The sequence below is a fragment of the Loxodonta africana genome, chromosome X (assembly GCF_030014295.1).
Source record: "Loxodonta africana isolate mLoxAfr1 chromosome X, mLoxAfr1.hap2, whole genome shotgun sequence".
In the NCBI taxonomy this organism is placed as follows: Eukaryota; Metazoa; Chordata; class Mammalia; order Proboscidea; family Elephantidae; genus Loxodonta; species Loxodonta africana.
Genome location: NC_087369.1, coordinates 43,483,870 through 43,509,700, shown reverse-complemented (window position 1 = coordinate 43,509,700; position 25,831 = coordinate 43,483,870). Strand labels below are relative to the sequence as shown.

Below are 25,831 nucleotides of genomic sequence, written 5' to 3'. Positions count from 1 at the left end.
CCCATAGCGTTTCCAAGGAGTGGCTGGTGGATTTGAACTGCTGACCTTTTGGTTAGTAGTCCAGCTCTTAACCACTGAGCTACCAGGGCAAGGGCCAGAGGGCCAAATAATTACTTAGATACTTCTGGGCTTTTCGCTTTCTAGTATGTAGGTAGGAGTTTGTATTGATCAGTAACCAGTCAGGAAAACAGAAACCACTCTAGGTATTTCAAACAGAAGGGAATTTAAAACGTGGACTTGCCAAAAAAGTATAAGAAGAGCCAGGGAAGAAAAAGTGGAAAGACTGTTACCACAGATTAGTTATAACAGGAAGCAGGGGCAAAGATTATCCAATAGGCAAGGTAAGCATCGGGTTTACCTTGCCTATTGGATAATCCACCCGTGGCAGGAAGCCATTACTAACCAATGGTTGGAGGAACAGAAGAGGGTAATCCACACCTGCTGCTGACGTTGCTTGAACTACCACCATTACTGATGAGCAGAAAGCCAGGAGCCCACGCTCTTGCTGATACTTCTGGAGCCCAGGAAACCCTCATTGAAGCTGTTGCCAGAAACGCAATGACTTCCACCTTCTCCTGCCTTCTGATTTCATGAAAATGCCTCCCATTGTCAAATCTGTCTGCTACTCAGCTGGCAAAGGAGTCTGGGAAATATCATTTTGAGGCATTAAGTCCTGTCAGGAAAGAGGGGATTATAGAAAAACTGTGCCAACAGAGTATTTGGCACAGTATTTTTCAGGTTTTAGACTTTTTCCCCTGAATCATTGCAGTTTCCATTGAAAAGAATTCTGAAAAGCAGTCCTGGTCAACATGTGCAGGTAGAATGGTGCTGAGGTTGTGAACTCTGAACATGCTCCTCTTGAAGGACATGACCTAAGGCCAGATGTTCAGGTCAGTACTGCCCCTCACAGATGTTGCTTTCAGTATCTCCCCTATGACTTGGTGTGTGTAAGATAACTCTTCAAAACAATTTTTTTTTCTTTTGGAATCTCTACTGTCTCACATTGGAAGGGGCAGAGGTGATGATGGGAGGAGAGGAGAGGCTTGAGAATCTTTCTGCTAAGCAAGCTTTGACAAAGAATATTTTAGGGCTCATACTGTTCAGATGTCCAGATTGTATGCAAAAATGGAAAGAAAATGCTGATTTTTCTCAAAAAACAGCAAGCAAGTCTTAAGCTCAACCAGATGGCCCTGGAACCCTCCCAGAGGGAGAGAGAAGGAACTAAGAAATTAACCCCAATTTCAGGGGATTTATCTTACCATCTACCAGGGCAAAGTTCAGGCAGATGAACCTCAAAGTACATATTTGGAGGAGGTGGAATTGTTCATGTAATTAGGTGGGGGTAGCAAACAGGGGTGCAGTGAGCCACAACAGAGCTTAGAGCTCCCAGGAAGAAGAGAAAAATTGGCAAAGCAAGCAAGCAATTCTTTCTTTTATTTTGATGATAGATAAGTTGGAGTTTATCCCCAGTGAATTTTACTCCAGGGATGTCATTTACTCTTTTGGCTTGAAATTTATTAGTGTAATAAATTTGTGTGTGGATAGGGGAGGGCTGGGGGACTCTGAGCATAACTCAAAGTCTCAGCCTATTTTAGGAGCTAACACGTGGTGACTGAGGAGTTCCCAGATTTCCACACAACCTTGAAGAGTGCATCTTGGCCAGAGCTGTGCTGAGTACTGAGGAAGTTGCCCCACTTCTCTTCCTGGAGGGAAGAGAGAAGACTGGGCTTACTTTTGACTCTGAGGTGGTCAGTTCTGTGGTCTGGCTAATTTAAAAGTGCTATGAGTTAAAATCAATTATTTTATGCAGACCACACTCTGGCAGTGAACCCAAACTCATGGTTATTTCAGAAACAGATACAGATAAAAATAAGTCAATGTAGGAGGAAAAAAATACTGCAAATTGTAGGAGGGACAGATATTTAAAGAGCCACAACCTCCACTGATATAAAAAAAAATAAACCTTAGAATGTAACAACTATTGTTTTGGGAAATATTTTTTCTTTCCATTTTTAGTTCTTTTTTGGCAGTATGGGCACTTAAATTATAGAACAATGAGCAGTTGGAATTTCAACAAGTCCTCATCTGGAAAACCAAGACCAACACTTTTTCCTGGGCCAAAAGAGGAGGAAAAAAATAAATAAAGATAGTTCCAAAACTGTGAATAATGAAAACCCAGCAAATGTCTTTTGTTTTAATAGTTTTTAACAAAGGACAGTGTACAAACTGACTTGGTTTTTGGAATTGCTTGCTGCTTGTTTTATATTGCTTACAGAGTAAACTAGATGGAGATTTATTAACACAAGTGAAACTTCGGAAAACAAATCCGAGACTTAAGATATGCAGATTGGTGGAATACATTTCCTGCCTTCCAGCTGCCTGACAGTTTTCCCAGTGACCATAAGAAAATTTGCCTGGACCGTGTTGCGTTATTTTCAGAGATTCATATGAAGATACAAACACTCGGGCTAAGAATAAAATGTGTCAGTGCATTGTTCCTGATGATCTTAAAATGTTTCCTGAGTTGACAAATACACATTCTTTTTCAGACTTACAGGAAGGTAGTTCTGACTTTAAAACGACTAAGACACTGATCTGCTTTTTACCTCGTGTGATTTGTTAGAGCAAATTGAACAGGTAAACTTTTAGTGGCCCTCCCCAGTATAAATGGATTTCCAACGAATTTTTAGTTGTGCATCTCTTTGATTGAAGATGGTGACTTCCATTTGTGGATATTATTGCTTCCCTTCTTACCTCTTTTGTCTGTTTTGGAAAGCTCTTGGAAATCTTAAGTGATGTGCCAAAGAGAAGAAATCACTCCCCAGAGCCATTCACAGGCATTATACTCTAGCTGGGGAATGCTTCAGTGGCCAGGTTAGCTCTGCCGTTGGCAGTCACCCATTTCCTACCCTCCCATGAAATGAATTTTTCCTTCCCCCATACTGTTTTAAATTTGTATCAGTTATCTTTTGCTGCACAACAGACCACCCAAAACTTAATGGCAGAAAACAACTTTGTTATTATGATTATTTGGCTTAGGAATTTGGGCAGGGCTCGGTGGGGATGGCTTATCTCTGTTCCACGTGGTAATGGCTGAGGTGACTGACTGGGGCTAGAGGATCCAAGATGGCTCCACTCAAATGTCTGGCACCTCATTTGGGAGTGGTTGTACTGGCTGGGGTTTGGCTGAGTTTCTCTCTGTCCCTTGGTAATTTCTCATGTTCTGGGGCCTTTCTCTCCAAACGGCCTCTTTAGTCAGATAGTTGGGCTTTTTAGATGGGAGCTGGCTTTTAAGAGAGCAAAAGCAAAAGGTGCCAGTCTCTTTAAGGCCTAGGCCTACAACTGGCACAGGGTCACTTCCACCACATTATACCAGTCAAAGCAAGTCACAAGGCTTCCCCAGATTCCAAGCGAGGGAAATGAGACTCCATCTCTTGGTAGGAGGAGCTGCATGGGCATGAAGGGATGGGAAGAATTAAGGGCAACCATCTCTGCAGGCAGCTCATCACAATATTCTTTTAAGAAACCAGTGGTTTGGAATCATTAGTGAAATAGATTTTGGAAGATGCCATACAAGATGCCATATAAAGAGTAATTTGAAAGAAGAGGCATGATTGTTTATATACCAGTTCAGGTACTAGTAACAAAGACCAAAATCATTTTTAAAGAAGAGAAATTCCTTTCGCATGTAAGTGTTTGAACATAAGCAGTCCAGCGCAGTGTCGTATGTCCAAGCTCCTTCTCGCTGGTTTTGCCAACTTCAGCTTGCAGCTTTCATCACACAGTCTAAGGTGGCTTCTCCAGCTCCCCCACCCCATCCACTTTCAAGCTAGGATAGAAGAGGAAAGAGAGCACAACCCAGAAGTTGCACATATCACTTTGTCTCACAGTCCGTTGGTGGAATCCATTATATGGCCACATCTAGCTTCAGGGGAAGCTGAGAAATGTAGTCTTTCTTCTGGAAGGTCAAAGACTCAGGCAAACTTCTACTGCTGTACAAGAAGGAGGAACAGATACTGGGTGAATCACTGCCAGTCTCTACCACATTGACTGTATAGATTGAAAAGAAGTTGATGTGAAAAAAGACCAAGGGATAAAAGAAGAGAAACAGCAGTTAAAAAACTGATTTGAATAGGGTATGTAGGAGGCCAGAGAGGAAAGAAGGGACATTGAATGGGAATGCAGCTATTGACCAGATAGAGCGTGCTTCGGTCTGTTTACTCTGAAGAGGTGTGACAACCCTTTACTTGTGATGAGAACCAAAACCAAACCAAACTCATTGCCTTCGAGTCGATTCTGAGTAGAACTGCCCCATAGGGTTTCCAAGGAGCAGCTGGTGAATTTGGACTGCCGACCTTTGGTTAGCAGCTGTAGCTGTTAACGACTATGACACCAGGGTTGGGATAAGAGTGTCCATCATTTTGCCTTACAGTGAGATTGAGAGAGGGGACCACCACTCCATGTCAAGCAGTCTCAGACACAAGTTATTGTCATGTTCTGAAGCACATATTAATCAGATCTCTCACAGTCATCTTACAATACAGAGTTCCTTGGAAAGTATTTCAAGCAAACATTTTAGGGTGTGGTTAATTTCTAACCTTAGTTTACAAGTTTTAGTTGTTTTTTTTTCTTCTTACCTGTTTGTGGGCTGGGACATTATCCTTTTGAACCTCTTCGTTATTTCCACCACCTACCTAATTAGGCGTGTTAAGGATTCCTGAGTAAATATTTCACGTTTTTGGGTAAATAGCAGTTGATACAATGCAGTGCATTTATTTCCCATATTTTATATGCTGAGAGGAAACTACAGCACAGAGAAAGGACACAGTTTGTTAGATGTCTCCCGTGAATGGGGCAGAGAGCATAGGCCAGGATTTTCACTGAGTGTTTCAGGATTTCCACACACCCTGGCTCTATGAGCTCCCTGGCTCAACAGGGAATAGGAGTTATGTTTCTATAGTAACTTTGTTCATTTAATTCATGGAAATTTATGATAACTTATAAAAAACGATGGTGACCACAGCTGTGTAATAATAGGCTTGGGTTTCTGGAGCATCTGCTGAAAGGCAGGCCAGCTGGTCTCTTAAGCTGAGAGAGCAAGGACACAATGCTTGAGGATGTGACAGAATCGAGTCCTGTTGCTGCTCTTCAGGGATTTATGGGAAAAGTTGTGGCAGACGACCACAGAAGAATATGTGTGCAAAGTTTGGAGGAAAACACTGGGTCAGCAGCAGACGGACACACAGTGACATTTGACTTATTGAAATAATTTAAACATATGTAATTATGTCTTAGGGAGCCCTGGTAGTGCAGTGGTTAAGAACTCGGCTGCAAACCAAAAGGGTGGTGGTTCCAACCCACCAGCTGCTCTGTGGGAGAAAGATGTGGCAGTCTGCTTCTGTAAAGATTTACAGCCTTGGGAACCCTGTGGGGCAGTTCTTCTCTGCCCTACAGGGTTGCTATGATTTGGATTCAACTTGATGGCAATGGGTTTGGAATCACATCTTAAAACCCCAGACCACAAAGAAATTCCAAAAGAGAAGAAACGCTTCCCAGTTTATAAATGAAGGTGATAATAGCAGTCAGCCTACAAGGTGGTTGTGAGGATTCAATGAGATAATGCAGGGACAGTGCTTAGTGTGGGCTCAGTAGATATTAGCTAGTATTTTCAGCAATTTATTTCTTCTTGTTTTTGGTTTGGGAGAGCGTTACTTTTTGAAAAACTCAGCCAGTTTTGACTGATTATTGTTAGCTGGACATATTCTGGTTTTGGGAAGTTCTGAAATTCTTCACCTAACTCATTTACATTGGGGTGTGTTTGCTCATGATGTCGCTATATTTAGTTAATACAGAAAAAAAATCAGTATGTCATCCAGATGTTTAGTTTGTGTGACTCAGAGACTTAAGAGTATCCTTTTACTCCGACAGTGTGGTTCCGAGAAAACATGGTAACACAACTAATTCTACATGGAAATCTGTATCCTTTCCTTGGCCCCCCCCTTCTGATTTTTAAATACGTTTGGGTGCCTCAGAAGAAAGACCTGGCTATCCAGTTACAAAAAATCAGCCATTGTAAACCCTATGGAGCACAGTTCTCCTCTGATACATGTGGGGTTACCGTGAGTCAGAACTGACTCCAGAACTGATTTTACTTTCTATGATTAAATTACCAGCTATCTTTGACCAGCAGGGGGCAGGCATTGTACACTTTTCTTTCTGATGCACCCCAAACTGAAATGTTCATCTGAATTGTAAAAGTCTGTCTTCTACCACTTATCGAAGTATAAAAAAAAAAAATCTAAATTATTTTTGAAAGCTTAGCAAGTAAAAATAGACACCTAGAATGTGTTTAAAGCATCTTCTATGTCATTACAACTTTTATATACTTTATTTCATCAATTCTAAGAAGCATATTTTTTTTCACATTTTAATATCCCTGAAACTGGGATGCATCTCACAATCAATAGTGACTTAGAGTCAATAAAATGTGGTAGTTGTTCAATTTAGGATTCGTGTATCAAGTCTGTAAATTCCTACTCCATCGAGCATGACACAGAATGAAAATGATTTTGTGTAACTGAAGGCAGAATTGTTTAACATATTAGATACAAGACTCAGGAGGAAGTATTTGAAGCCTTTACTTGGTACATTTAGTCTCTCAAGGATGTTTGTGATTCAGGATCAACAGACATTTAATTTTCATTCAGATTGGAGCAGTACTGAAATAATGATCAGTTGCTACTCAGCAGTGCAAAGCTGAATGCCACTAACTTGCGCCGCCCTCTTTAAATGCATTCTCTGTATCTGTCCAGAATCATCAAGTAGAATTTGTGCAAGTTGGAACTGCGACTTCTTGTGACTCCACTCAGCTGTAATTAGATGAAATTCAACCCAGTGTAGAATGGACATTTCATTTACTTCCAGCCCTTGTTATCAACTCATCCTTGGTAGTGAGGGGTAGGACTCTTACCAGGTGGAAAAACTACTTGGGGAAAGGTGGGAGGCCTTTGGAGGGCCAGAGCCAAGGTATAACTGCTGTCTCAGAACACCAAACTATTGGTGTGGTCTGGTGGCAGTTGGAGGGGAGAGTGGACCCAGAGGGACCATTGTTTTCAAATATTGAGGAATATACTGGGAATATAAAGACATAGTTGGAGGGTAGAGAACTTGTTCCAGTGGCAAGTCCTCTGGCATGGTTTATAATTTACACTGCCACTATCTCTATATCTCTGAGCCTCAGTTTCCACATCTGTAAAATTGATGGCTCCTTTCTGCCTTGTGTTGTATTTGATATGTACTAACATCATCCCCTCAATAGACTGTAAACTCTTTGAAAAGCAGGGAACACACGATTCTCTTGCCTTTGTGCTCCTGCCTCCCAACCCTAGCAGCTGGAATGATGCCTTCGGCAAAGTTGTTGTTTGCTGCCGTTGAGTTGGTCCCCAGCTCACGGCAAAGTTCCAGTTCCCAGTTGCTGTCGAGTTGACTCCGACTCATGGTAACCCCATGTGTGCCAGAGTAGAACTGTGTGTGTAGGGTTTTCAAGGCTGTGACCTTTTGGAAGTAGATCACCAGGACTTCCAAGGTGCCTCTGGGTAGACTCAAACCCCCAAACTTTCGGTTAGCAGTTTGTGCCACCCGGGGATTTCCATGGCAAGATAGGCACTCAATAAAGGTTTATCAAATTGAATTGAATCATACTAGATGATAGCTAAGGTACTCTTCTCTAATATTCTATGATCCTATCTTTAAAGTAGGAGGGGCTCACTAAGATTGAATGACATCTGCCCACTGCTGGGTAATTGCCATGTAGCCAAGTCAGTAGACAGAGTTAGAAGAGTGGGGAGGAAGGAGATGTAACTAATAAATGACCCTACAGGATACCTAGCAAGGTCAGTTGATTACAGATTTAGTCCTGGGCATGTAAGTACTCAAACAGTCTTTAAAACTCACAGGGGAGAAAGGGAAAGATGAAGGGAGGGAAGAGAAATGCAGAGGGGTGAACAAACTCTTTGAAAATGGGGAGCACCTAGAGCTTTTCATATGTTAAACTTTGGGTGTTGGTGCCCCTAAGTTGACAGGAGATACTTCTTAATGACAGTGAGAAGGTTTTGGTTATATTTTCAGATATAGAACCTCCTAGAATTAAGTGCCCAAGTGTGAAGGAACGCATTGCTGAACCCAATAAGCTGACGATCCGGGTGTCTTGGGATACCCCTGAGGGAAGAGACACAGCAGATGGCATCCTGACTGAGTAAGTGAAACTTGGCAGCTGGAATGATCCTGGCCCTTTTATATGAGACATTACTGCCAGGAGTAAGGGGTGTCTCTATCCAGATGTGCTTTCAGACCTGGGCCTCCTAGTGAATGGCAAAATGGCAAACTCTGGCTACAGCCTATTCAAGTCACCATTCTCTGTTCCCTGCCCCCTTAACTGCTTCTACCCTTGCTTCCTTCAGTGTAGTCTCAATGCTGTAATGAGGGTGATGCTTGAAAATGTGTGTCAGATCACACCATTTCTCTGCTCAAACCGCCCCCCCCAGTAGTTTCCCATCTCACTTAACGCAAAAGCCCCCACCACTACCTACCTACACTCACCTTTTCTGCTCGTCCTCACTCAGTCTTTTCTAGATGCACTGGCCTCCTTGCTTGTCTTCAAATACACCTGGGATGTGCCTTCTACAGGATCTTTGCTCTTGTTTCTTCTGCCAAGAATACTCTTCCCTTAGGTACCTCGATGGTTCCATCTTCTCCTTCAGGTCTTTTTTCAAAAGTAATCTTAGCAAGGCCATTCCTGATCTCCTCTTTAAAATTGCAGTCCACACCCTTTCAGGAATTCCTATTACTCGTCATCCTTTATTTTTCTCTGTTGTTCTTTTCGCTATCTAACATACTATATGTTTTCCTTATTTGTTTATTGCCTGACTCCACTACAGTGTGCTCACTGCCGTATCCCCAGGGTCTGTAACCATGCCTGGAACATAAATGGCACTCAGTAAATATTTGTTGAAGGAAGAAGGAATGGTGGGAAGGAGGGAAGAGGGGCAGAAGGAAGAAGAGAGAGAGTCGGCTGGTTATTTCAAGGATAGAATCATTCCCATTGCCTGCCCAGAGGGCTCCTACTCATGCCACCAGGCCTTATGAAGAGGTCACCTCCCCTGGGAAGGCTTCCATGTCTCCCCAGTGGAGCCAGGTGCTGTTCCCCTTGTGCTCTGAGTGTGATTGAGTGCAGAACTTTTCCATCCTCCTGTTTTTGGTTCCACCTGCATCTTTCAAATTTTATTTTCAAAAATTGTGAGTGTATCAAATTCTTACAGAAGCTTATGAAAAGGAGAAGGTATTTGCTATGCTTTTAAACAAATGGAGCCACCTCAGAGAGATTAGTAGACGCTAATACTCGAAGTGTTATTATTATTCCTCTCAGCTGTATCTACATTTCACTTATGCCTCCTGAGGACCTTAAAGCATATAATGCCCAAAGGAACATGTCTCTAATGGTGGGATTTCGGACACTTTGCCAAGACCCCTCACTTATAAACAGCCACCTGGTCTGCCTACCAGTAAGGGTCTCCTCAGTGGTGACAATGATAATTTCCCATATCCATTACTAGTAAATATTCTCATGTTTCCCAAGAACTGGAAAGGGAAGGGAAATTATCTGTTTTTGTTTTGGGGGAAAAAAAAAAAACCACAACTTGGCATTTGATCATGCTGTACCTAACGATACCCCTATCAGACAGACAGGAAGAAAGATGCTAGAATCATAGTAGCCAGGTGGTCAGGATCAAGTTCCTTCATCTTTCAGTGCCTCAGTTTCCTCATTTGTGAAACAGAGATGATAAGATCTAACTCATAGGGTTTTTGTGGAGATTAAATAAGACAATATGTGTTAAATATAAGAACTGTAGCTGGCATATGTAAGGTTTACTACTACTACTATTACTACAACTATTTGGATAACCAAGAAATCACAGAGAACTTGCTTTTTGCGCAGGAAAGGCCTTCACTGGCCCAGACAGAAAAAGCAGAGAAAGTTCTAGCACCCCCTACAGGCCCAAATTACCAATGACTGCTTAAAAAAAAAAAAATGACTGCTTGGGCCCTCTCAAATAATTTTTCCCACAGAAAATTCCCTTGCCTTCTCAAGAGTCAGCCAATTCAGGTATCCCTTGGAACAAGGATGGGATTGGAGGAAGACTTGGACCCTAGATTCCCAGCCTTCTCCACCCTCTGTTCTACCTCCAGTGTCACCCAGGTGTGTGGGGGCTGTTTGGGGTTGCTCTGAGGCTCAGCTGCAAAGCTGGCAGTCTCTGTCGGAGATCCATTTGTTTATTCATTTATTCATTCAAAAAGGATTTTAGTTATAAAAATGGTAAACGAATTCCCTTCAAAGACTTCTCTTATTTCCCTGCACTGAGAAAAAAAAATCTAAACGTCACAGCCATTGGGGCCTTCCATTTTCTGGTCTCTAACTACTCTTCCAAAACAGAGTAAAGCTCAGGAAAACTGATTCTTCCAGAATATTTGTTCTAATCAAACGGCCTGATGACTGCCCCTCGGTATCCCCACTTCCTGTCCAGAGTGGGTGCTCATCAAATGCCCTTTAGGATCAAAATAATTACCTTTGGTGTTTTTCCCCCCCTTTGTAGTGTTATTCTAAAAGGCCTCCCCCCAGGCTCAAATTTTCCAGAAGGAGATCACAAGATTCAGTACACAGTTTACGACAGAGCTGAGAACAAGGGCACTTGCAAATTTCGGGTTAAAGTAAGAGGTAAGAACACTGGGTTTGTTTTTTTGTTTTTAAGAATACTGCTTTTTGGCTTTAGGAGATCAAAGGGAAGCAAGCTCTCAAGCAAGAACCCTCTGTGGTAGGGGCACTTGCCAGTTTTGGATTTGCCTCTGATGAGGCTGGGGAGTGTCCCATCTTAATGCCTAAATCTCATGATACACATGCTGGCAGTTAGCCTCACTAACTTCAGGTCCACGTGGCTTATTTAAGGAGTCCCAGAAGGCAGAAAGCTAGTCCCACAGGAACCTCCAGCTGGCTGGCCCAGCAGATATTATTCGATAACTTTCCCATCCCTGGGCTTTGGATGATCAGGTAAAGCCTGCAAGTCCTTCGGTAACCAGGCTGATTAGGAGCCCTTTAGCTTGGGCCACCAGTTGACCATGTTCTTGGTGTTCTAGAACATTTTGTATACCTGAAAAAAAAATGTAAGGTCCTTTTTATACCTCATGGGTTGGGCAGTTAATTACTAACCATCTTTATTCTTCTTGGCTCAATCTCATGTATAACACAGGGGGCTAAACAGTTTGATCTCACTGATCTAATTGATATGGACAATGACTGTTCCAAGGTCCACCCACTGGCCAAATAGCCATCCCTGCCCAGTTACCATTTAACAGGCCCCCACCTTTCCTGGTTACCCAATGGAAGGGAACTCAGCCCTGAGACCCCTCTGGTCTTGTGTCCCTACAGTTAAACGTTGCAGCAAACTCAATGCCCCAGAGAATGGTTATATGAAGTGCTCCAGTGACGGCAACAATTATGGAGCCACGTGTGAGTTCTCCTGCATCGGTGGCTATGAGCTACAAGGTAGCCCTGCCCGAGTGTGTCAGTCTAACCTGGCTTGGTCTGGCACGGAGCCCACCTGTGCAGGTATGTGTGCAGCCACCTCTCCAGCCAGCAGCAGAAGCTGAAGACCCCTTGGTTCTGGATTCCAGTGGATAACCAAGTGCAGGGAGGGAGAGTTTCATTTCATACACTTTGAAAAGCTCAGTGCCATCCCTCTTCATCTGAGTAGGTGAAAGCAGTTCCTGGATTTCTGCGGCAACTCATCTGGCTATGCCTCCTACTTTGCCTCTGAATTCCCTTTCACGTCCTCTAAGGAAGAAGGTGGAGGTAGGAACCCAGGGCCAGCCATTTATGACATCGTGAATCAGCAGAGTCTACTTTAAGTTACCCTTGTTCCTACCGCCTACAAATGTAATGATCTTGTTTATGAAGCCAGTATGCTGCCACGGACAGAATATAATGCCTGCTTTGAAGCTCTGGCTTGAAAGTCATGCAGACTTTGTGCATTTGGACTCTTTCCTCCTATGTAAAATGAGGAAAATAATACCTTAGCTACCGCTCGAGTGGTTGTCAGGATGAAATGGGGTCATCCATTGAACAGTGGATTAGAGCAATGTCTGGCACAGGGAATGTTCTTAATACATGTCATCTGTTATTACTGATGAACAGAAATTGGGCCAGGTAGTGATAACAGCGTGAAATCTGGACACATCTCTTACTTATATATCCCTTTTCTCCCATTTTCTGGTACTTTCTCATCATTATCCTTTCCCTTTAACCCACGCCATTCAGAGTTAGGTAGAAGAGACACATATACACCTTCATCTAAATGCTTGAGGTTCTTCAATTTCGTACATTAAAAGAGAAAGGACGTACTCATCCCATACTCCCCATCTAAGGACTTGATGCCCATCATGCTGGCATTAAGGTGCGGGTGGTACAACAAGGTCCTAGGCCTGCAGGGGCCAATATGGTAGCCACCATGTGGCTGTTGAGAATTTGGAATGTGGCTAGTCTGAATTGAAATGTGCTGTAAGTATAAAATAAATACTGATTTCAAAGACAGTACAAAAAAAAAAAAGAGAATATAAAGGCTATAAAGTATCTCATTAACAATTTTTATTTTGATTACATACTGATATTTCAGATATATTGGGTTAAATAAAATATGTTATTACAAACTAATTTTATCTGTTTCTTTGTGCTTATCTAATGTGGCTACTGAAAAATTTAAAATTGTGTAGTGGCTCACATTATATCTCAAGCTGTCATAGACTCTGAGACCCTGGGGAAAGTGGACAGGAACTCCGTATCACTCACTGGGGCATCCCAGTGCCTGGCACAGAGCTTGACACATAGCAAGCTCTCGGTGGGTGTTCCCTCAGTGAGTGAATGTGTAAGTGAACAAATAATTCAACACAAGTGGAAAGTTTGAAATATGAACACCAAGACTATAAACCACCCATGGAATTCCCTAGCTCTTCTCATATTTTTCTCCAGGGCCAGGGCTGTTTGCTTATCTGTTCATTAAACACCCTTCATTGACCTCGACCAGCCAATCAGCTGGGATTGATTGTCACTTATTTGCTTAAGTGACCTATTAAAAAACTGCCTTGTCCCATATTCTCCATGACAGAATTCCTTACTCCGTGGTCCTCTGTGCCCTGCATTACTCTGTCCCCTCTGCACCAAGAAAGCAAACTTTGGCCTGAGCCTTTTGGTCACAAGTTAGCCTTTCCATTGCCTATTCTTTCATCCTTATGCCTCCCTGTACCTCTTCTCTTGGCAGATGCTGTTGGTGCCTGCACCATAGGCCTTTGGCACTCCTTTCTATGCTCAGAAGGCTGCTTACTGCAATTACCTGGGTCTCTCTGATTAAGGGTTTTTTTTTTTCCTAGCCCTGAAAGTATTGTAGAACCAGGCACAGGGCCAGCTGGAAGTGATAGAGCGTTAGTGCCTCCAGAAGGAATCCTCAATCAGTGATGCTCCAGTTCCTTTGTTCTTCAGTGGGATAGCTCTGAGGTGTGCAGTACACCGTCTCCCAGAGTTACTCAACAGGCTTGAGCTCCAGATGCCCACAACTTGCTTATAAGACACGCTGTATTGCCTCCTTTCTTTCCCATCTCACTTTCTAAGGTAGACAGAATAATGGTTTCCCAAAGATGTCCACATTTTAATACCTGGAACGTGTGAATATGTTACCTCACATGGCAAAAGACACTTTGCAGCTGTAATTAAGTTAAGGATCTTGAGGTGGGGAGGTTATCATGGATTTCTGGGTGGGCTTAATGGTTATCATAAGAGTCCTTATAAGGGAAAGAGGGAGTAAGGAGAGTTAGAGTTATAGAAGAAGATAATGGAAGCAGAGATCAGAGTGGATAAAGAATTGAAGATGCCACACTGCTGGCTTTGAAGATAAGGAAGAGGCCATGAGCTAAGGAAAGTAAGCAACCTCTAGAAATGGAAAAGGCAAGGGAATGAATTCTCCAGTAGAGCCTCCTGAGGGAACACAGCCTTGCCAATACCTTGATTTTAGCCAGTGAACCTCACTTATGACTCCCAGAACTATAGGATAATAAATTTGTGTTGTTTCAAGCCAATAAGTTTGTGGTAATTTGTTACAGCAGCCATAGGCAAGTAATACACTTCCCAACTCCCCTACCAGTGTTTCCTGTGACCACCTCCCAAATAACCTGCTTATACTCAAACCCTTGTCTCAGGGTCTGCTGTTATGCATATGACTCAGTGTGTCATCACAGGCTATGTCGAGCTGGAACAAGCAGAGGATGTCTAACCCATTGTGGCCATTTCTGCTTACAGCCATGAATGTCAATGTGGGCGTCAGGACAGCAGCTATACTTCTAGATCAGTTTTATGAGAAAAGGAGACTCCTCATTGTGTCCGCACCCACAGCCAGGAACCTTCTTTACCGGCTGCAGCTGGGAATGCTACAGGTAAGCCTTGGGGCAGAGGCAAGGTGGGAAAGAGACCTCTAACAGGAAGGGCCCAGCCATTTCATTAAAAGTAAAGGCTAGATTCAGTGCCTAATCCACTTACTGTGAGTTTCAGGAACTGGCACTTTAGAGCTGCCACCATTCATTTCTGGTTCTGGGGCATAACCTGATTTACACTGACTCCCCAGAGCTAACCCAGTCATTTCCCAGCTAACGACGTTTGTCTGTCTTCACTACTAAGGTTAAGTGGCATCTCTCCAGGCCCAGCCAAAGAACAATTGTCTTTGCTGAACCTGTCCAAGGATATGCCTGGACTGGATCAATCAGTCATCTGTCCGAGTGGCTGGCCCAAAGGATAAGAGGTGTCTCAGAGGTCTCAGGCTCCAGATTCTGCTCTGGGAAGCTTCTCGTACCCTCACAGAGCTCCTCAGAGAGTGGCTATCATCTTTAAGATCAGTGGTTCTCAAAATGTGACCCCTGGACCAGCTGCATCAACATAATCTGGGAGCTTGTTAAAAATGCAAATTCTCAGGCCTCTACCCTAGACCTACTTAATCAGAATCTACATTTGAACAAGACACCCAGGTGATTCCTAAGCACCTTGAAGTTTGAGGAGCACTTTTCTGGGAAATGTGCCCTTCCCAGCTGTGTAAAGTTCGTAGCTATAAAATGAGGCAACCAGCATCTTGTGAGTAAAACTAGAAAGTGAAAGGCTGGAACCTAGAACTTGCTTGTTTCTCTCCTGAAGATGGTTTGCAGTAAGAGTGGATGACTTGATTAAATGCTAGGGAGGCAGGATGTACCGTGTTATGGACACAGTGCTGCACATGTTTTTTTTGAGGAATATTTCATCCCCTTATTACAGTGACTAGAGAGAGCTAAGTATTTAGAACAATCTTGGTGTAATCAAACACTGCAATTTTACATCTCATCTCAACAACATATAGGCAGTCCCCGGGTTATGAACCAGATTGTTCTTAAGTGTGTCTTTAAGAATTTGTAGGTAAGTCAGAACAGGTGCATACGGTTCTTATTCAGCTGTACTTTAGTGCAAGAAAGGAGCCCTGGTGGCACAGTGGTTAAGAGTTCAGCTGCTGACCAGAAGGTCAGCAGTTCAAATCCACCAGCCGCTCCTTGGAAACCCTGTGGGGCAGTTCTACTCTGTCCTATAGGGCCACTATGAGTCGGAATTGACTGTATGGCAACAGGTTTGTTTTTTTTGGTTAGTGCAAGAAAAGGCTGGAAACCTTTTCAATGCACCAAGTGAAGGTGATTGTGATAATTTTTGCCAGTAGGGGTTGGTTCAGTCGTTTCAACGTGAGGGCGGATTTACATAATATTAAGGGGCAAGTATGAGTTGTCCGTAAGTCTGTAAGTAGGATGTTCATAACCAAGGGACGTACTGTATTGAATAATGATAAGCTTTTCTTCACTTTTCCCATGTACTTGAAGGACTGCCCATGAACTCTGAAGAGTCACATTAAAAATCTTTTGGGTTCTCTTGATAGGAACCCAAATCACTGCATCTTTACTCCCAATCCCTGCCACCTCACCTCCAGCCTTATATCCCCTATCTTTTTTTTATCAGGTAGGGGCTTGCTATTTGGGTAGCACAAGCCCACAGCCCTCCATTTTTGCGGGAGATTGGCCTCTTCTTAAAATCCAAAAAACCAAACCCTTTGCCGTCCAGTTGATTCCAACTCATAGCGACCCTATAGGACAGGGTAGAACTGCCCCATAGAGTTTCCAAAGAGCACCTGGTTGATTTGAACTGCTGACCTTGTGGTTAGCAGCCGTAGCTCTTAAACATTACGCCATCAAGGTTTCTGACCTCTTACTCCATAGAAAAGCCAATATGCCAAACAACTTGCTTTTCCTGTAGGTCGGCAAACTGGCACGTGGGCGAGATCTGGCCTGTCGGCTATTTTTGGAAATGAGGTAAAAGTGGAACACAGCCACATTCATTCATTTGCATATTATCTAGCACTGCTTTCACACTACAGTGGCAGAGCTGAGTAGCTGCAACAGAGATTCTTCAGCTCTGCAAAGCCTTAAGTATTTACTGTCTGGCCCTTTACAGAAAACTCCTACTCTAGTCTATCCCATTCCTTTAGGTAAATTACTAGTCAATTAATTGACTACTTTAATTGGCTAAATTACTAGTCAATTAATTGCATAAAATATTTGGTATTAAGGTGTTCTTACGTGACCTTCCCCCAACTTATTTTCATTTGCATTTGAATGAGAACTTTTTGACTTAGATATTTCAGTCGGAATAGTAGAAAAGTATATTTTTACCTTTTCTGTCAGTTCTGTCACCCCCTATGGGGATGTTTCCATGGAATTGTGGTAGAAAATTTGGTGTTCTAAAATAGCTTGGAAACCCCGGTGGTGTAGTGGTTCAGTGCTACAGCTCCTAACCAAAAGGTCAGCAGTTCGAATCCACCAGACGCTCCTTAGAAACTCTTTGGGGCAGTTCTACTCTGTCCTATGAGGTCGCTATGAGTCAGAACTGACTCGATGGCAATGGAATAATAGTTCAGGAGTTTAAAATTTCTTTCCTCACTTAGCCAGATAGCCAGATCAGTCTTAGGTTACTTTTTTGTTCCCTCATTGCCACTGCCACTCCTCAAGTGGCCTCCTGGCACATAGCTGACTGGGCCACATTCCCAAGGTTCTTTCCAAGGGCCAGCTCAGAGAGCTGGAACTTTTTATTCTTGTTTTCCCCAAGTTTGGGTGTGTGTGTGGGTGGCACAGGGTAGGAGGATGTGGTAGGTGAAAAGGACTCTGGGAAAATTTTACCTCTTTGCAAAGACAAACTTAGGAACCTCTGGAGGGTGGTCTTGGACACTGTTTAGGAAATTTGGCTTACGCAGAGTCTCACCCCATCTGGAAACACAGTCTGCCATTTTGCTTAGGTTTAAAAAAACCCATTTCTGAATGATTCCTCCAGGAAGATACTTTGAGTTTTATAGCCACTAGCTTAACCCCAATTTTTCAGCTGTTTTCAGGACAGTTTAAAGTGGTCACATAAACTTCCAAAAACAGACCAGTGCTTCTTCTGCCAGTTTTTAGTTTGACATGGAAGTCTCTTTCTTTAGCCATGCTCATGCCTTCCCTATTGGTTTTTTTTCAGCAAGCACAGTGCGGCATGGATCTTCGGCATATCACCATGGTGGAGCTGGTGGGTGTGTTCCCAACCCTCATTGGCAGGATAGGAACAAAGATTATGCCTCCAGCCCTAGCTCTGCAGCTCAGGTAGGGGAAAGGCCTGTCCTTAAATTTCATCCCCTATAAATGCACTTCTTTGCGATAAAGTTCCCTGATTCTTGCTATTCAGTATTGACTTCAGGCAACTTTTAATGTTTAATTATTTTTTTTCTGGCACTGTTATTACAACTATGCTAATTGGCATGTTGGTGCCTGCCCACATAAATCATGCAGTGTTCTCTTCTTTCCACCTTCACCCAGAGTTTTTGCTTTGTCTTATTTTTGTTGTTGTTGTTTGGTGGGGTGGGATAGGTAGGGAAGTCCTGGAAAAAAGGAACAAAGCAATTCCGGTCTTATTAGGAGGGAGGGTGTCCAATTATCCTTTCCAGACTTGGCCTCTTTTTTTCGCCATCCTTCCAGGGCCCTTGTCCATACCCCCATTGTAACAATTATGTAACAATTATTTTGCTAACACTGATAAGGCCAGGACTATGGTGTTCGGACTCTGAGTAATCGTGCTTTGAAGAAGCAGAATTCAAAACCAAAAAGTAATTTCAGAATAACCCAAATTTTACTTGCATCTCCTGACCACTGTGTAAAGGATAATTAGGCTAAATCAAAGCTTAGGAAAATCTTTCTTTTTAGCCCATCTTTTCTCAGACATGCTGCAGAGTGGGGTACAGATCTCTGCTCTACATAGTTTCTCAGGGTCTCAAGCTGTTGGTAGCTTTACCACCTTATAGCATCAACATCCAGAAAATACAGCTTTCCAGGTTTCTGCAACACGGGAAGAAAGAGAGCAAAAGCACACTACACCTCCACTTCTGTGCTTCACGTTGGAAGTGACACACATTGCTTACTCTCTCAGTCCATTGGCCAGAGCACGTGATTGCAGCCAAATTTCAAAGGAGGCTGGGGAATGTATTCTTTCTGTATTCTCAGGAAGAAAATGAAATCACATTTATGAACCCCATCACAGGTGTTCAGAGAGGTTCACAGAAATGTCTTGAGAGATGCCTGTATGATAGGAACATGTCCTTGACAAGTGATGTTATGAATTGACACAATAGCTTCTTTATCTTTTTCCCAGCCCATTCCATCTTTGATTTATACCTTTCCACACCAAAAAGACTCCACCCATCCCCACCAAAATAAAAAACTCAGAAGGCCAGGAAAGAAAAAAAAATTAATAGTAGGAGGATGTCTAAATCCTCTTTTAGTTGACTGAAGGAAGAGGAAGACTGAATACACTCCTAAGAATTTATATTTTATTATCCTACTGTATTTGTATCTAGCACCTCCTCAGAGTATAACAGTTTTGAGATCAGTACTAGATCTCTTCCACGTTTTATACCCAGTACCTAACACAGTACCTGGCACCATGTTGGTGTTCAGTAAATGGAGTAAACCCAAAACCAAATCTGTTGCCTTCGAGTCAATTCCAACTTATAGCGACCCTGTAGGACAGAGTAGAACTGCCCCATAAGGTTTCTAAGGTTGTAGTCTTTACAGAAGCAGACTGCCTTATCTTTCTCTCATGGAGCGGCTGGTGGGTTCAAACGTCCAACCTTTGGGATAGCAGCCGAGTGCGCTTAGCCACCGTGCCACCAGGGCTCCTTAAATGGAGTAAATGTCTCTAAATTTCATTGAAACAGCTTTACTATTTCCAGGAGTGGCAGTAGCCTTTTTTTTAATTTATTATTTTTTAATTCTTATTGTGCTTTAAGTGAAAGTTTACAAATCAAGTCAGTCTCTCATACAGAAATTTATACACACCTTGCAATATACTCCTAATTGCTCTCCCCCAATGAGACAGCACACTCATTCCCTCCTCTGTTTTCCTGTCCATTTGGCCAGCTTCTGACGCCCTCCACCCTCCCATCTCCCCTCCAGACAGGAGATACCAAGATAGTCTCATGTGTCTACTTGATCTAAGAAGCTCACTCCTGACCAGTATCATTTTCTATCCCATTGTCCAGTCCAATCCCTGTCTGAAGAGTTGGCTTTGGGAATGGTTCCTGTCTTGGGCTAACAGGAGGTCTGGGGACCATGACCACCGGGGTCCTTCTAGTCTCAGTCAGACCATTAAGTCTGGTCTTTTTATGAGAATTTGTAGTCTGTGTCCCGCTGCTCTCCTGCTCCCTCAGGGGTTCTCTGTTGTGTTCCCTGTCAGAGCAGTCATTGGTTGTAGCCGGACACCATCTAGTTCTTCTGGTCTCAGGCTAATGTAGTCTCTGGTTTATGTGGCCCTTTCTGTCTCTTGGGCTCATAATTACCTTGTGTCTTTGGTAGCCTTCATTCTCCTTTGATCCAGGTGGGTTGAGACCAATTGATGCATCTTAGATGGCCGCTTGCTAGCGTTTAAGACCCCAGTTGCCACTCCCCAAAGTGGGATGCAGAAAGTTTTTGTAATAGATTTTATTAGGCCAGTTGTCTTAGATGTCCCCTGAAACCATGGTCCCCAAACCCCTGCCCCTGCTACGCTGGCCTTCGAAGCATTCAGTTTATTCAGGAGACTTCTTTGCTTTTGGTTTAGTCCATTTGTGCTGACTTTTCCTGTATTGTGTGTCGTCTTTCCCTTCACCTAAAATAGTTCTATCTACTATCAGTGAAAACCCCTCTCCCTCCCTACCTCCCTCCCACCTCGCATAACCATCAAAGAATATTCTCTTCTCTGTTTAAACTGTTTCTCGAGTTCATATAATAGTGGTCTCATACAATATTTGTCCTTTTGCAACTGACTAATTTCACTGAGTATAATGCCTTCCAGATTCCTCCATGTTATGAAATGTTTCATGGATTCATCATTGCTCTTCATCGATGCGTAGTATTCCATTGTGTGAATATACCATAATTTATCCATTCATCCATTGATGGGCACCTTGGTTGCTTCCATCTTTTTGCTATCGTAAACAGTGCTGCAGTGAACGTGGGTGTGCATATATCTTCGTGTAAAGGCTCTTATTTCTCTAGGATATATTCCAAGGAGTGGGATTGCTGGATCGTATGGTAGTTCTATTTCTAGCTTTTTAAGGAAGCACCACATCGATTTCCAAAGTGGTTGTACCATTTTACATTCCCACCAGTGGTGTATAAGTGTTCCAGTCGCTCCACAACCTCTCCAACCTTTATTATTTTGTGTTTTTTGAATTAATGGCCAGCCTTGGAAACTCTATGGGGCAGTTCTACGCTATCCTATAGGGTTGTTATGACTCTGAAGTGACTCGACGACATTGGTTTTTTTGGGTTTGTTGGAGATGGAATCTCATTGTAGTTTTGATTTGCATTTCTCTAATGGCTAATGATGGTATTTCCTCATGTATCTGTTAGCTACCTAAATGTCTTCTTTAGTGAAGCGTCTGTTCATATCTTTTGCCCATTTTTTAATTGGGTTATTTGTCTTTTTGTAGTTGAGTTTTTTGCGGTATCATGCTGATTTTAGAAATTAGATGCTGATCGGAAATGTCATAGCTAAAAACTTTTTCCCAGCCTGTAGGTAATCTTTTTGCTCTTTTGGTGAAGTCTTTGTATGAGCATAGATGTTTGATTTTTAGGAGCTCCCAGTTATGTAGTTTCTCTTCTGCATTGTTAGTAATGTTTTGTATACTGTTTATGCCATGTATTAGGGCTTCTAACATTGTCCCTATTTTTTCTTCCATGATCTTCATTGTTTTAGATTTTATATTTAGGTATTTGGTCCATTTTGAGTTCATTTTTGTGCATGGTGTGAGGTATGGGTCTTGTTTCATTTTTTTGCAGGTGGATATCCAGTTATGTCAGCACCATATGTTAAAGAGACTGTCTTTTCCCCTTTAACTGACTTTAGGCCTTTGTCAAATATCAGCTGCCCTTATGTGGATGGATTTATGTCTGGATTCTCAATTCTGTTCCACTGGTCTATGTATCTGTTGTACCAGTACCAGGCTGTTTTGACTACTGTGGCAGTATAATAGGTTCTAAAATCAGGTAGAATGAGGCCTCCCACTTTCTTCTTTTTTTTTTCAGTAATGCTTTACTTATCCAGGGCCTCTTTCCCTTCCATATGAAGTCAGTTATTTGTTTTTCTATCTTATTAAAAAATGTCATTGGAATTTGGATTGGAATTGCGTTGTATCTATTGATGGCTTTTGGTAGAATAGACATTTCTATGATGTTAAGTCTTCCTATCCATGAGCAAGGTATGTTTTTCCAATTATGTAGATCTCTTTTGATTTCCTGCAGTAGTGTCTTGTAGTTTTCTTTGTATAGGTCTTTTACATCTCTGGTAAGATTTATTCCTAAGTATTTTATCTTCTTGGGGGCTACTGTAAATGGTATTGATTTGGTGATTTCCTCTTCGATGTCCTTTTTGTTGGTGTAGAGGAATCCAGCTGATTTTTTTATGTTTAGCTTGTATCTTGATACTCTGCTGAACTCTTCTATTAGTTTCAGTAGTTTTCTTGAGGATTCTTTAGGGTTTTCTGTGTATAAGATCAAGTCATCTGCAAACAGAGATACTTTTACTTCTTCCTTACAATCTGGATGCCCCTTATTTCTTTATCTAGCCTACATTGCTCTGGCTAGGACCACCAGCACAGCAGAGCGTTGAATAAGGGTGGTGGTAAAGGGCATCCTTGTCTGGTTTCCGATCTCAAGGAGAATGCTTTCGGGCCCTCTCCATTTAGGATGATGTTGGCTATTGGCTTTGTATAAGTGCCCTTTATTATGTTGAGGAATTTTCCTTCTATTCCTATTTTGCTGAGAGTTTTTATCATGAATGGGTGTTGAACTTTGTCAAATGCCTTTTCTGCATCAGTTGATAAAATCATATGATTCTTGTCTTTTGTTTTATTTATATGATGGATTACATTAATTCTTTTTCTAATGTTGAATCATCTGTGCATACCTGGTATGAATCCCACTTGGTCATGGTGAATTATTATTTTGATATGTTGTTGAATTCTATTGGCTAGAATTTTGTTGAGGATTTTTGCATCTAAGTTCATGAGGGATACAGGTCTGTAACTTTCTTTTTTTGTAGTGTCTTTAGCTGGTTTTGGTATCAGGGATATGGTGGCTTCATAGAATGAATTTGGGAGTATTCCATCCTTTTCTATGCTCTGAAATACCTTTAGTAGTAGTGGTGCTTACTCTTCTCTGAAAGTATGGTAGAACTCTGCAGTGAAGCCATCCGGGCCAGGGCTTTTATTTTGTTGTTGGGAGTTTTTCGTTTGCCTTTTCAATCTCTTGTTATGGGTCTGTTTAGTTGTTCTACCTCTGTTTGTGTGTGTGTGTGTGTGTGTGTGTGTCTGTTTTACCTCTGTTTGTGTTAGTTTAGGCAGGTAGTGTGTTTCTAGGAATTCTTCCATTTCTTCTAGGTTTTCAAATTTGTTAGAGTACAATTTTTCATAGTACTCTGATATGATTCTTTTAATTTATTGGGTCTGTTGTAATATCACCTGTCTCATTTCTTCCTCTCCTGTTTTTGTTTTGTCAGTGTGGCCAATGCTTTATCAGCTTTTTAAATTTTTTCAGAGAACCAGCTTTTGGTCTTGTTAACGCTTTCAATTGTTTTTCTGTTCTCTATTTCATTTAATTCTGCTCTAATTTTTATTATTTGCTTTCTTCTGGTGCCTGAGGGTTTCTGGTTGCTCTCTTCGTATTTCTTCAAGTTGTAAGGGTAACTCTTTGAATTTGGCCCTTCTTTTTGTATGTGTGCATTTATTGATACAAATTGACCTCTGAGCATTGCTTTTGCAGTGTCCCAAAGGTTCCGATAAGAAGCGTTTTCATTCTCATTGGAGTCTATGAATTTCTTTATTCTATCATTCATGTCTTCTATAACCCAGTCTTTTTTGAGCAGGGTATTGTTCAGTTTCCAAGTGTTTGATTTCTTTTCCCTGCATTTTCTATTATTGATTTCCACTTTTATGGCCTTATGGCTAGAGAAGATGCTTTGTAATATATCAATGTTATGGATTCTGCTAAGGTTTGCTTTATGACCTTATATGTGGTCTATTCTAGAGAATGTTCCATGTGCACTAGAAAAGAAAGTATACTTGGCTGCTGCTGGGTGGAGCGTTCTGTATATGTATATGAGGTTCAGTTGGTTGATGGTTGATTTAGATCTTGCATGTCTTTATTGAGCTTCCTTCTGAATGTCCTGTCCTTCACCGAAAGTGGTGTGTTGAAGTCTCCTACTATAATTGTGAAGCTGTCTCTCTCACTTTCAGTGCTGTTAGAGTTTGTTTCATGTATCTTGCAGCCCTGTCATTGGGTGCATAAATATTTAATATGGTTATATTCCCCTGGTTATATTGGCCCTTTAATCATTATGTAGTGTTCTTCCTTATCCTTTCTGATGGATGTGACTTTAAAGTCTATTTTGTCAGAAATTAATATTGCCACTCCTGCTTGTTTTTGATTGTTGTTTGCTTGATATATATTTTTTCCATCCTTTGAGTTTTAGTTTGTTTGTGTCTCTAAGTCTAAGATGTGTCTCTTGTAGGCAGTATGTAGACAGATCGTGTTTTTTTTTATGCATTCTGCCACTCTTTGTCTCTTTATTGGTGCATTTAGTCCATTTATATTCAGTGTAATTATGGATAGGTAGGAGTTTTTTTTTTTTTTTAGGAGTTTAGTGCTGTCATTTTGATGTCTTTTTTTTTGTGTGTATTGTTGACAGTTTCTTTTTCCCACTTAGTTTTTTGTGCTGAGTAGTTTATGTATTGTCTTTTCCTCATATTCATTGTTGTTGATTTTGTTTCTGCTGAGTCTCTATTTTTTCCTTGTGTTTTACTTTGACGAGTAGGACAGTTAGTCTCCTTTGTGGTTACCTTAATATTTACCCCTGTATTTCTCAGTTTAAACCTAACTTTTATTTCTTTTATATCTCCTTGTCTTCCTCTCCATTTGAAAGATCTGTGGCTGCATTTCTTAGTCCCTCGTTGTTTTAATGTTGTCTTGTTTTACATAATAACGTCTCTGTTACCCTGTTTTGAGAGTTTTTTTTCCTTGATTTATTTTTGTGATTTCCCTGTCTAGGTTGACCTCTCATTGCTCTGTCTAGTGTTCTAGCCTTACGTTGATACCTGATATTATTGATTTTCTAGCCAAAGCACTCCCTTTAGTATTTCTTGTAGTTTTGATTTTTAAGAATTCTCTAAAGTTCTGTTTATCTGGAAATGTCCTAATTTCACTTTCATATTTGAGAGACAGTTTTGCTGGATATACGATTCTTGGGTGGCAATTTTTTTTTCTTCAATGCTTTATATAAGTCATCCCATTGCCTTCTTGCCTGCATGGTTCTGCCGAGTAGTCCGAGCTTATTCGTACTGACTCTCCTTTGTAGGTGACTTTTCGTTTATCCCTAGCTGCTCTTAAAATTCTCTCTTTATCTTTGGTTTTGGCAAGTTTGATGATAATATGTCTTGGTGACTTTCTTTTAAAATCTACCTTATGTGGAGTTTGATGAGCATCTTGGGTAGATATCTTCTCATCTTTCACAATATCAGGGAAGTTTTCTGCCAGCAAATCTTCAACAATCCTCTCTGTATTTTCTGTCATCCCTCCCTGTTCGGTACTCCAGTCACTTATAGGTTATTTCTTTTGATAGGGTCCCACGTGATTCTTAAGGTTTCTTCATTTTTTTAAAATTCCTTTTATCTGATTTTTCTTAAAAAATATTGGTGCCAAGGGCTTTATCTTCAAGCTCACCAATTCTGCCTTCCACTTGCTCAATTCTGCTCCTCTGACTTTCTACTGAGTTGTCTACTCTGTAATTTTATTGTTAATCCTCTGTATTTCTGATTGCTGTTTGTCTGTGGATTTTTCCAGCTTATTAAATTTTTCATTATGTTCTTGAATAACCTTTTTAATTTCTTCAACTGTTTTGTCTGTGTGTTCCCTTGGCTTGTTCTGTGTATTGCCTGGTCTCCTTCCTGATGTCTTGAAGGGTTCTGTATATTAATCTTTTGTATTCTGCCTCTGGTAATTCCAGGAAGGCACTTTCACCTAGAAGATCCCTTGATTCTTTATTTTGAGAGCTTGTTGAAGCAGCCATGGTCAGTTTTCTTTGTGATTTGATATCGACTGTTGTCTCTGAGCCATTTCT

General features: G+C 41.6%; 1 protein-coding gene across 3 annotated transcripts in view; it reads left to right on the top strand.

Moving 5' to 3' along the window:
• Nucleotides 1–25,831, top strand: part of SRPX (sushi repeat containing protein X-linked) — a 125,551-nt gene that overhangs the window by 87,349 nt on the left and 12,371 nt on the right. Inside the window, exons 5-10 of one of the 3 annotated variants that reach the window (XM_010597754.2) lie at nt 8,128–8,254; nt 10,650–10,771; nt 11,480–11,659; nt 14,396–14,529; nt 16,412–16,467; nt 17,666–17,787. In XM_010597754.2, coding sequence (XP_010596056.1) covers nt 8,128–8,254; nt 10,650–10,771; nt 11,480–11,659; nt 14,396–14,529; nt 16,412–16,467; nt 17,666–17,747 — 701 coding nt within the window. In that variant the 3' untranslated portion in view covers nt 17,748–17,787. The remainder of the gene's footprint in view (nt 1–8,127; nt 8,255–10,649; nt 10,772–11,479; nt 11,660–14,395; nt 14,530–16,411; nt 16,468–17,665; nt 17,788–25,831) is intronic. The other 2 variants (XM_010597753.2, XM_010597755.2) reach the window with 2 other exon arrangements.